This window comes from Amblyraja radiata, chromosome 2 (assembly GCF_010909765.2).
Source record: "Amblyraja radiata isolate CabotCenter1 chromosome 2, sAmbRad1.1.pri, whole genome shotgun sequence".
Classification (NCBI taxonomy): domain Eukaryota; kingdom Metazoa; phylum Chordata; class Chondrichthyes; order Rajiformes; family Rajidae; genus Amblyraja; species Amblyraja radiata.
In genome coordinates, this window is record NC_045957.1 from 88127402 (window position 1) to 88139593 (window position 12192).

The 12192-nt window shown below is 41.7% G+C and overlaps 1 protein-coding gene across 10 annotated transcripts in view; it reads left to right on the plus strand.

The window, feature by feature from the left end:
* tns3 (tensin 3) overlaps window positions 1–12192 on the plus strand; it is a 453833-nt gene that overhangs the window by 320164 nt on the left and 121477 nt on the right. For all 10 annotated transcript variants that reach the window (XM_033050098.1, XM_033050105.1, XM_033050119.1 and 7 more), the window contains one exon: window positions 1493–1615. In XM_033050098.1, the coding sequence (XP_032905989.1) occupies window positions 1493–1615 (123 nt within the window). The remainder of the gene's footprint in view (window positions 1–1492; window positions 1616–12192) is intronic.

Here is a 12192-nt window from a genome sequence, read left to right on the forward strand (position 1 = left end):
CAATTATTTAATAGTGATGTATGTAATTTTAGTTTAATGCATACAATTCTTCTGTAAAAGTTGTGAATGCTTTTGAAATAATGAAGAGGTTTACTTGACTGATGCCTGAAATGGGTGGGTTGGCTCTTGCGAAAATGTTTCAGAATATGCAGGGACTGGAAGGATATGGAATATGTTCAAAGTTAAGAGTTGGTCTTGGCATCATGTTCAGCACAGACACTGTGGGCCGAAGGGCCAGTTCCTGTGCTGCATTAACCATATAACCATATAACAATTACAGCACGGAAACAGGCCATCTCGACCCCTCTAGTCCGTGCCGAACACATAATCTCCCCTAGTCCCATATACCTGCGCTCAGACCATAACCCTCCATTCCTTTCCCATCCATATAACTATCCAATTTATTTTTAAATGATAAAAACGAACCTGCCTCCACCACCTTCACTGGAAGCTCATTCCACACAGCTACCACTCTCTGAGTAAAGAAGTTCCCCCTCATGTTACCCCTAAACTTCAGTCCCTTAATTCTCAAGTCATGTCCCCTTGTTTGAATCTTCCCTACTCTCAGTGGGAAAAGCTTTTCCACGTCAACTCTGTCTATCCCTCTCATCATTTTAAAAACCTCTATCAAGTCCCCCCTTAACCTTCTGCGCTCCAAAGAATAAAGCCCTAACTTGTTCAACCTTTCTCTGTAACTTAGTTGCTGAAACCCAGGCAACATTCTAGTAAATCTCCTCTGTACTCTCTCTATTTTATTCTGTGTTCTAATGAGATCACCCACGTGACCATGTGACAAATAAAATATTTTCTGAGGGTTGTGAATTGTTGGAACTCTATTTCTCAAAGGGCAGTAGAGCAAAGTCTTTAGATGTTTTTAAGGCAGTGGCGGGCAGATTATTAGAGTGATAGAGTGATACAGTGTGGAAACAGGCCCTTTGGCCCAACTTGCCCACACCGGCCAACATATCCCAGCTACACTAGTCCCACCTGCCTGGGCTTGGTCCATATCCCTCCAAACCTGTCCTATCCATGTACCTGTCTAATTGTTTCTTAAACGTTGGGATAGTCCCAGCCTCAACTGCCTCATCTGGCAGCTTGTTCCATACACCCACCACCCATTGTGTCAAAAAGTTACCCCTCAAATTCCTATTAAATCTTTTCTCCTTCACCTTGAACCTACAGTATGTCCTCTGGTCCTCGATTCCCCTACTCTGGGCAAGAGACTCTGCATCTACCCAATCTATACCTTGATAAGTAAAGGGGTGAAATGATGTTGGAAATGGAAGGAAATGTAGAGATAGGTTGTAGGATCAAGCATGATTTTTTGGAAATGAATAACAAGCCATGTAGTCTGCACCTGCCCTAATTTGGTCGTATTTATACAGAATCGTCTCAGTGTTTTAATAAATTCTTGCTTTAAAGCAAACAATATCATTGTAGCTCTATGAGAGGTCTGCTGTTGGCCATAAAATGAAAACTGCTTCTGTTTCAGGTGATGGATGTAGGTTGGCCTGACCTCCATGCGCCACCTCTGGATAAGATGTGTACGATATGCAAAGCGATGGAGACATGGCTAAACAATGACCCACTTCATGTGGTGGTTATTCATTGCAGGGTAAGCAATATCCACACTCATTATGTTTTTGTTTGGTTTTTGCAAAGTTAAAGTGTGTTTATTTTAAGTTTAGAACAATGTTTTTACTATCTTTGTCTGAAGAAGGGTCTCGACCCGAAACGTCACCTATTCCTTTTCTCCTTTTGTTCCACTGAGTTACTCCAGCATTTTGCGTGTATCTTCGATTTATTTTTGTCATTTATACACCTGATTGGCTTTGTTGCTTTCTAAATAGAACAGTTTTTTTATTGTAACAAAAATAATTTTCTCTCTTTTTGTTAAATTGACAATATCGTTTAGACCATAAACATGAAAGTCACGAAAATGATGAAGGATGCTCTCCTTATTGTAGTTGTCCTTGTCAGAGAGAAACATTTTGTTGAAGGATTGATATTTTTTTGAATTACATCGATTAGTCCAAATTCAAATGCAGACTACTTGAATACAGAATAACATTTTCTTCATACATTGCAATTTAGGTAATATTTTTACCAACCTCAGAAACACTCACTTTATTGTGATCGCTTCAATTATGATAGCAATTTAGGTGCAAATTGTAGTTAGAATTATGGTGCTTACATGGAGTTAGGTAATTGATTTGCAATTCTAAAAGCAGGTCTTATTTCCTGTTAGACCCTTACTGTTGCCAGAGAGGAACTTTATTTAAGCAATCGATGATACCCTTGAATTTAATTCTCAGGCACAAAAGAATTTCCTTCATTTAAAGGCTTGCATATTCCTGATCCCAATTTAAAATATATAATTTGTACAAACTCCATTAATAGAAGTAATTTATATTGTTTACGAAGCTCTTTCTCCGTAAGAGTTTCAGAGTTGTCTGATCCCTTGCAGAGCTTAGTTCTGGTGGTAGAGAGTGATCCTTCAAAGAGTTGTGTTGTTGATTTTGGTGCCATCAGACAAAGGGAAACACATGCTGATGAGATGTAGGATGCTCAAAAATGCATCTGTGTGGAGATTCAGTGCACGATGGTCGTTATTAGTCCATGATCCAGAGACCTGGCATAAATAGTAGATTTGGAGAAGTGGCTTCCGGTAGTGAGAGAGTTTAGGACCAGAGGGCACAGCCTCAGAATAGAAGGCTGTACCTTTAGAATGGAGATGAGGAGGGATTCCTTTGCTAGAGTGTGGTGGATCTGTGGAATTCATCTGTGGCTGTGGAGGCCAAGTCAATAAGTATTTTTAAAGCAGACATTGATAGGTTTGTCATTAGTAAGAGTGCCAATGGGATTGAGAGGGAAAAATAAATCAGCCGTGATCGAATGCCAGAGCAGACTTGATGGGCTGAATGTCCTAATTCTGCTTCTATGTGTTATGAACTTGCAAATTTGATCTGGAGATGCAAGTTCAAATTGAAGTCATTAAGTCCAATAATAATGCTAGTTATCAGTAATTGCTGTAAAAGCCAATGTGGATCTCTAATATCCGCCAGGGAATAAATCTGCCATCCTTATTCAGCCTGGTCAGACCCACACTAATCTAGTTTACTCTTTCAAAATCCTCTGGAAGGGTTATCAAGCCACTTGACTTGGGTACAATTAAGTACAGGAAATAAATGCTAACCATCCCGAAACATTTTAACACCGCATCCCATGAAAGAATAAGACAAATTGGCATGATTAAGTGCTGAGACTCATTTCGAATGATCTGAGATTGCAGCAATGGTGCAGCTGTTTCACAATGCGCATCACGCTTCAGGAAGCAAAGAGTAGGAGTAAACGGGTCCTTTTCACAATGGCAGGCAGTGACTAGTGGGGTACCGCAAGGCTCAGTGCTGGGACCCCAGCTATTTACAATATATATTTATGATCTGGATGAGGGAATTGAAGGCAATATCTCCAAGTTTGCGGATGACACTAAGCTGGGGGCAGTGTTAGCTGTGAGGAGGATGCTAGGAGACTGCAAGGTGACTTGGATAGGCTGGGTGAGTGGGCAAATGTTTGGCAGATGCAGTATAATGTGGATAAATGTGAGGTTATCCATTTTGGTGGCAAAAACAGGAAAGCAGACTATTATCTAAATGGTGGCTGACTAGGAAAAGGGGAGATGCAGCGAGACCTGGGTGTCATGGTACACCAGTCATTGAAAGTGGGCATGCAGGTGCAGCAGGCAGTGAAGAAAGCGAATGGTATGTTAGCTTTCATAGCAAAAGGATTTGAGTATAGGAGCAGGGAGGTTCTACTGCAGTTGTACAGGGTCTTGGTGAGACCACACCTGGAGTATTGCGTACAGTTTTGGTCTCCAAATCTGAGGAAGGACATTATTGCCATAGAGGGAGTGCAGAGAAGGTTCACCAGACTGATTCCTGGGATGTCAGGACTGTCTTATGAAGAACGACTGGATAGACTTGGTTTATACTCTCTAGAATTTAGGAGATTGAGAGGGGATCTTATAGAAACTTACAAAATTCTTAAGGGGTTGGACAGGCTAGATGCAGGAAGATTGCTCCCGATGTTGGGGAAGTCCAGGACAAGGGGTCACAGCTTAAGGATAAGGGGGAAATCCTTTAAAACCGAGATGAGAAGAACTTTTTTTCACACAGAGAGTGGTGAATCTCTGGAACTCCCTGCCACAGAGGGTAGTCGAGGCCAGTTCATTGGCTATATTTAAGAGGGAGTTAGATGTGGCCCTTGTGGCTAAGGGGATCAGAGGGTATGGAGAGAAGGCAGGTACGGGATACTGAGTTGGATGATCAGCCATGATCATATTGAATGGCGGTGCAGGCTCGAAGGGCCGAATGGCCTACTCCTGCACCTAATTTCTATGTTTCTATGTTTCAAGGAAGCAAAATCTTCAAAAATCACACATCTTCATTGTTTTAGTTTAAACAAACATAGTCCTCAAACTATTTGTTTGAGGACTATGTACACCAAATGTAGTTTTGTGTTTTGAAAGCCTTCCTCAGATATCCATAAAAGGTCACATACCAAACGAGAAATTGAAGAAATATTAACTCGTACCATTTGTGACAACTGTTTTACACCTTTGGACTTTTACTCTGGTTTATACTGGCTATATTTCTGGCAGCTTTACTATATTTAAAAGGCTCGGTAGGATGTTTCTCAGTAGAGTTTGATTCTGTAGTCATTTGATATTTAACCCATACCAGTGGGGGTTAGTGAGACAACACATTGTTTTTTTTTTGAAGGAGCTATTTATGGCAGCAGGAGCAGGTTAGGTTACATTTTATATTAGTCTTCATATGGCAAGAAATAAACGTCTCAATTGCATCTGTCTGAATTTATTCGCCCCTGTTCCCCCAACTCATCAATCCGTAGAAGGGTGCTGACCGGAAACCTCATTTATCCATATTCTCCGGAGATGCTGGCTGATCCACTAAATTACTCCAGCACTTTGTGTCCTCTTTTGTAAAGTGGCATCTGCAATTCCTTGTTTCTATATTTTGACTGCTCCACTTCCGCTCTCCGACAGGAGTTCTGTGAGATTCTCTCTCCAACCATCTGCCCTATTAAACCCCCCTCCCCCTTGCCTGTGTTCACCTACTACCTGCCACACTTCGTCCAGCCACTCCTCTCTCCCAGCTTTCTTTCTCCCCTGCCCCCCTCCATCCCCTTCAGTCTGAAGAAGGGCCCCGACCCAAAGAGTAACCTATCCATATTTTCCAGAGATGCTGCCTAACCTGCTGAGTAACTCCAGCACTCTGTATGCTCACTTCTTATTTTCTCCAGGATAAGCAGCAGCAAGCAGGGAGCAAGGAAAGACAGTAGGATTAAATTGAATTTTTTTCAGTGAATGAAGTTTGACAGGAAAGGCAGATGAACTCTGGACAGATATGAGCTACTGGGATGTTTTTGTCATAGCAGAAACCTCGTTAAGATCTGGCAGCTCAATATTCCAGGGTACAGGTGCTACAAGTGAGAATAGATATGGGGGTGAAAGAAGAGGGGCAGATGACATATTGCTTGAGAAGAACACCAGGGCAGTAGTGCAAGATGACATTACTGAAGGATTTAGTATTTAAGAAGGAACGGCAGATGCTGGAAAATCGAAGGTACACAAAAATGCTGGAGGATTGTCCAGTAAGGCTATTTGGGTGGAGCTGAGAAATAAAATGATTCAGCCATTTTGTTTCCCCAGTGGATATGGAACGAGCAGCAAGAGGAAGTAGTTGTGGAAGGTTCAATAACAACATTTAAAAGATATTTGCACAGAAACATGGATAGGGAATTTTTAAAAGGATATGAAACAAATGCAGGCAAATGCGACTAATTAGATAGTCCATCTTAATTGGCATAAACAAGCATTTCCATACAGTTTGATTCGACAACCATGCTGCTTGGGACCAGATAACTGAAGGAAGCGTAGGATTGGGAATTCTAGATGCTACGGTTAAAAACTGCATTGTACATTTCCTTTAAATTGCAGGGAATGGGAGCACCATATCTCATAAGTTCACTCCAACACATATCACTTACCGAGTAGTGTAGTTGATGGTGACATTTTAACGTATTGAATTGTCAATAATGGAGCGCACATAACCAGTTAGAATGTAAGTAGAGGAATAGGCCATTCATCATTGAACCTTTATCAATATCCTCCTGCATTATGGCTGGTTGTATATATATTCCATTGCTTTGTGAGGATTCGTGCTCCCTTCTGACCTACCATGACAACAATCTATTAATCTCACTATTCACAATGTCAATTGACCCTTGTTAGGGTCAGAGGTTTAGATTTCACCTTCCCTCCCTCGCTGTGGACTTTGCTGGATCTTATAGGGGTGTGCTTTAAAACTTTCCAAAGGATCTTGGTTCATTGTGAAACGGTTTTATTTTAATGATTTAAAGCGTTTTGGAACTTTTATTTCATAATCTACGGCCTGTTACAGTGCAGCTGGAGAACAGAGTGCGGCTTTAGAGATGTGGTCACACCACATGGTTCAGAACTCTTGGCAGAGCTTCATGTTTGTGCACAGTCATTGAAATTGAAACAGTATTCAGCAGAGTAGAATGACCTACTCCATAAAGGTCAAGATGGTCTTCTAAGTAGGCTTCACTGAAGTTGTCCTAGCAAGGTTTAATTTTAAGAAATGAAATCTAGATATATAATCGGTACTAATGTTTAATCAGTTCAGATTTTATTGTTCGAAAAAACGACAATATCCTCCTATCAGCACTGCAGTGAGTTAAGCAAAATATCCTAAACGAAAAAATTGTGCAAATAATATCATAGCCAATCTTTCTCATGGTAACATTGCAACAGCTACATTATCCTCCCTTATTCCCACACTGATTATTTATGAGCAATGCTGTCTGGTAGCTGTATCCTTTCATAGTTGGGTGTCTAATACAATGAATAACCTATTTTCTAAGGAATAGATGGCAGTTAATCATGATTGAAAGAACACAAGTCGTTCAAAATGCCATTTCTCCGGTTCCTAATAGCTTTAGAAAGATTAACTCATAACTTAGTGTATTTTTACAAGGGCCTGGGTGAATCAGTGTGGCTGCAGAGCTGAATGCCAGAAAGTTTTCACAAACCGTGCTAAAACGGAAGAATGACTTTGAACTTGACTTGGGTTTTGTAAAGTAGTGCATGTTCAACTTGCAGAACTAACGCAGGCTAAGATGTTACAACTGAGTGAGGTAGAGCTATTTTTAGTTTGTTTCCCTATTGCTACGTCTGTGGCTACCAGAGCCAAGGTCTGTTTTTCATTTATGAGCTCAATGCTTCTTTGTTTCCTTCCTGAGGATGAGTACCTGCGTTTTGCTGTTCCTAACTCTTCCAGATTATTGCATTTGATGGATTTTTGTCCCCAAGCAGGACAAATTCAATATCCATTCCAAATTCTGAAACCGGTTTTAGAATTTTTAGTACAAAACCATCTGACGCAAGTCACTAGTGGTGGAAGGGCGTTATTCAGACGGTAGTCTGTGACCAAAAGTATTCCGTGGGGATCTGTGCTGGGACCTCTGCTTTTTAGAAACATAGGAACATAGAAAATAGGTGCAGGAGGAAGCCATTCGACCCTTAGAGCCAGCACCGCCATTCATTGTGATCATGGCTGATCGTCCCCAATCAATAAGCCAGGCTTGCCTTCTCCCCATATCCCTTGATTCCACTAGTCCCTAGAGCTCTATCTAAAACCCCTGTCGCACGGTGCGAGTCCACCCACGAGTGATCCCGAGTTTAAAACAAATCAAACTCGTGGTAATCACGTAGAATTAACGTAGCGGGAACGTCGGAACTGGTAACGCTAACGGCAGGTACTCGGGAAACTTGTTAACTCGTGAAAATCTTTCAACATGATTAAAGATTTCCACAAGTCAAATTTACTCGAAGTAAAATTGTTAAACTTTTAAACTCGTTGTAAGAACGTAGTAGCACGTGAGTTTACCGTAGTGACTCGTGAGTCTACCGTGGGCACTCTTTAACTCAGCGGAACAGGCAGCATCTCTGAAGAGAAGGAATGGGTGACGGGATGGCGTTTCCAAAATTATGCTGCGCCTTTGTGTTACTCCAGCACTGTGTGTTCAAAAGATACAAAGTGCTGGAGTAACTCAACGGATTAGGCAGCATCTCATGTTGCCCGACCCACTGAGTTACCTCAGTATTTAGACGTAAATATAGATGGGTAGGTCAGTTAGTGAGCAGACAACACCAAAATTGGTGGGAAAGAACTGCAGTCAGTTATATTCAATGATCAGAATACCAGTTTTGGCATTTGATGCTGGTGCTCTTTTCTATTCAACACTGGCAAAATTTATGAATTGAAGAGATGATACATATCTTGTGCAGGAATACCAAATTGAACTTTTGTGCCATATTGATGAATGAAATGGAACCAGATCAGATAATTTAGTTCTTTGCATGTCTATACAGACACTCCCCAACGTTTGTAATAGGTGACTAACATAGACTCGCTCTTAGGTAAGCAATTCTTTAAGCCCACTGATGCCCAAGTGGTCTCTGCTTTGGAGCTCCCCCATTGTCTCCACGTCGGAGCTCCCACCTGGTCTCCGTGTTGGATCTCCCACATGGTCTCCGGTTCCGAGCTCCCACGTGGTCTCCAAGTCAGAGCTCCCACATGATCTGGAGTCATCTGCTTATGATTGAAATGATGAAGAAAGTCATTTCTCAGACGGTTCTGAATGTTTGGAATTCTCCCACCCTGAGCATTCATGGAGACTGTGTCTGTTGGAGCATTCGTTAGATGTAATGGGGAAATTAGGGGTTTGGAAACAAGTCTGGAAAGAGCAGTTGGTGCTGAGATGAGAGCAGCTGTGATCTTGTTGAACAGTGGAGCAGAATCAAGGGACCTTGTTGACCACTCCTTCATCCTGTGCTCTTAGCAAAATGAGGGCACATGGTATTGGGGGTAGAGTGCTGACATGGATAGAGAAGTGGAGTAATCTTACAGAGGTGTATAAGATCATGAGGGGAATAGATCGGGTGAATACACAGTCTTTTATCCAGTGTAGGGGAATGAAAAACTAGAGGACATAAGTTTAGGGTGAGAGGGGAAAGATTTAGTAGGAACCTGAAGGGCAACTTTTTCACACAGCAAGTGGTGGGTATATGAAACAAGCTGCCTGAGGAGGTAGTTGATGTAAGTACTATAACAACATTTAAAATACATTAGTACAGATACATTAATAGGAAAGCTTTAGGGAGATATGGATCAAACGCAGGCAGATGGGAATAGTGTAGATGGGGCATCTTGGTCAGCATGGGCAAGTTGGGCCAAAGGGCCTGTTTCCATCGTGTATGACTCCAAATCTACTCAATAGTGTTGTCCGCTGCTCTGTCTTCCAGCCCCAGATCTTTCTCTTTACCAATCTTTTATCAGTAAATTTGGCTACTGTGAATGAAAGTATCTATGTAAAGTAGTTCCTTGATCAGGTTGCATTTAAAATGTTAGCAACACCATGATCCTATTTGCGCATATCAATGGATGTTAGGCCTGCAATGCCCAACCACTCTCCACCATTCAAAGGATCAAGATCGTTCTGTTCATAGCCCAAATTACATCTGCTGCCTGTTCCCCATAACTTTTGATTCCTCTGAGATCAACAATCTATCTATCTCGGCATTGAAAACAAGTAATTATTCAATTTCCACAGCTCTCTGGGTCAGGGAATTCCAAGGTTTCACAATCCTCTGTGGGAAATTAATTCCTCATCATCTCACCCTTAAATGGGTATTTCTTAATCCTCAAAATCTTAATGGCTTCAGAATTACCTCTCATTTTTCCGAAGACCAGTGAGGCCATGTAATAGAGTTACATTGAGAGGGGAACTTTCCTTCGACATAAAAGTACTCAGCAAATGCCATGATGATAGAACAGCTTTTCCTTCAAAGCGAGACTGTCTTACATTCAATCTTCTGTCATTACCTTTTCAAGTCACATTTCAAGAACACATCCATGCAATGAAAACATATTTAACAGCATGCATCAAATTTCCAAACATTTGATCTCAGAGAATTCACACCTGGTTTAGGCTGAATGTAAGGTCTTGCCTGTTCTAAATCATAACTTGATGTGTGTATTGTTTTTGTTAAACCAATATGTGTATAATGAGGTAGGTTTAGAATGATAGAGTTGTAATGAATAGAAATGGGCCCTGTGGCTCACCAGATCTGTGCTGCACGCCAAGCGCCCATTTACACTAATCTCATTTTATTCTCCTGGCGTTTTAATCAATTCCACCCAGATTCTACTACTTAGCCATCATCAATATACAGTGACCAATTAACCCACAGACCCATTCGTCTTTGGCATACGAGTGGAAACCAGAGCAGCTGGGAGAAACCCTTGCAGTCACAGGGAAGTATGTACATACTCCACACAACTATAGCACCAAGAGGTCATAAATGAACAGCCTCTCCCTTAATGTCAGCAAGGACAAGCCTCACCCTCAATGTCAGCAAGGACTTCAAGGAATGAACATGGTGTACATGCTCGAGTCAGCATCAATAATGCTGAAGTGGAAATGGTTGTAGGCTTCAGGTTCCCGGGCATAAATATCACCAGCAATTTTTCCTGGACCAAGCCCATTTAAGCTACGACCAAGAAGGCACACTAATGCCTTTACTTCCTCGGAAGACAAGAAGTTTGGCATATCCAACAACTCTTACCAACGTCTAGAGATGCACTGGAGAAAGTATCCTCACAGTAAATATCACAACTTGGTTTGTCGACCTCTCTGCCCAAGACCGTAATGCCCCTGTCCCACTTAGGAAACCGGAACGGAAACCTGAACGGAAACCTCTGGAGACTTTGCGCCCCACCCAAGGTTTCCGTGCGGTTCCCGGAGGTTTTTGTCAGTTTCCCTACCTGCTTCCACTACCTGCAACCTCTGGCAACCACCTGCAACCTCCGGGAACCGCAAGGAAACCTTGGGTGGGGCGCAAAGTCTCCAGAGGTTTCCGTTCAGGTTTCCTAAGTGGGACAGGGGCATTAAGGAACTGCAGAGAGTTGTAGATGTAGTCCAGTCCATCACACAAACTAGCCACCCCTCTGTTGACTCCATTTACACCTCGGGTAAGCAGCCAACGTAATTAAGGAACATTTACACCCAGGTCATTCCCTCTTCTCCTCTCCCCCATTGGTTAGAAGATACATAAGCTTGAAAGTGTATACCAGCATATTCAGCAACAGCTTCTTCCCCACTATCAGCAGATTCGAAAGCACGCAACAAAAAGCTTTTCACTGTACCTTAGTATACGTGACAACAAAATAAATGACTGAATTCTCATAAACTAAGAGTGTACTCCCAATCTTGCAATTTACCTCATTGTGAACCTTGCACTTATTTAACTTCACTTATTCTGACTTTAATGCTGACTTTATTCTGCATTCTCGTAGGCGCACCACTATATTCTATACTCGGGTAGTCTCCCCATTATATTCTGCATTGTGGGTTTTTTTTTCTCTTTGCACTACAATGCCCTCCATAATGTTTGGGCCAAAGATGCATCATTTATTTATTTGACTCTGTACTCCACAATTTGAGATTTGTAATAGAAAAAAATCACATGTGGTCAAATTGCACATTGTCAGATTTTATTAAAGGACATTTTTATACATTTTGGTTTCACCATGTAGAAATTACAGCAGTGTTTAGACATAGTCCCCCCCATTTCAGGGTACCATAATGTTTGGGACACAGCAATGTCATGTAAATGAAAATAGTCATGTTTAGTATTTTGTTGCATATCCTTTGCATGCAATGACTGCTTGGAGTCTGCGAATCATGGACACCACCAGTTGCTGGGTGTCTACTCTGTGATGCTCTGCGATGCTCTGCCAGGCCTGTATTGCACCATCTTTTTGTTTTGGGAGCTAGTCCCCTTCAGTTTTCTCTTCAGCATATTAAAGGCATGTTCAATTAGGTTCAGATCGGGTGAGTGTCTTGGCCACTCAAGAATTGACAATTTTTTAGGTTTGAAAAACTCCTTTGTTGCTGTAGCAGTATGTTTGGGATGAACCGTTGGCCAAAGAGTTTTGAGGCATTTGTTTGAACATGAGCAGATAGGATGTGTCTACACACCAGACTTCATTATGCTACTACTATCACCATGTAGAACTTACAGCT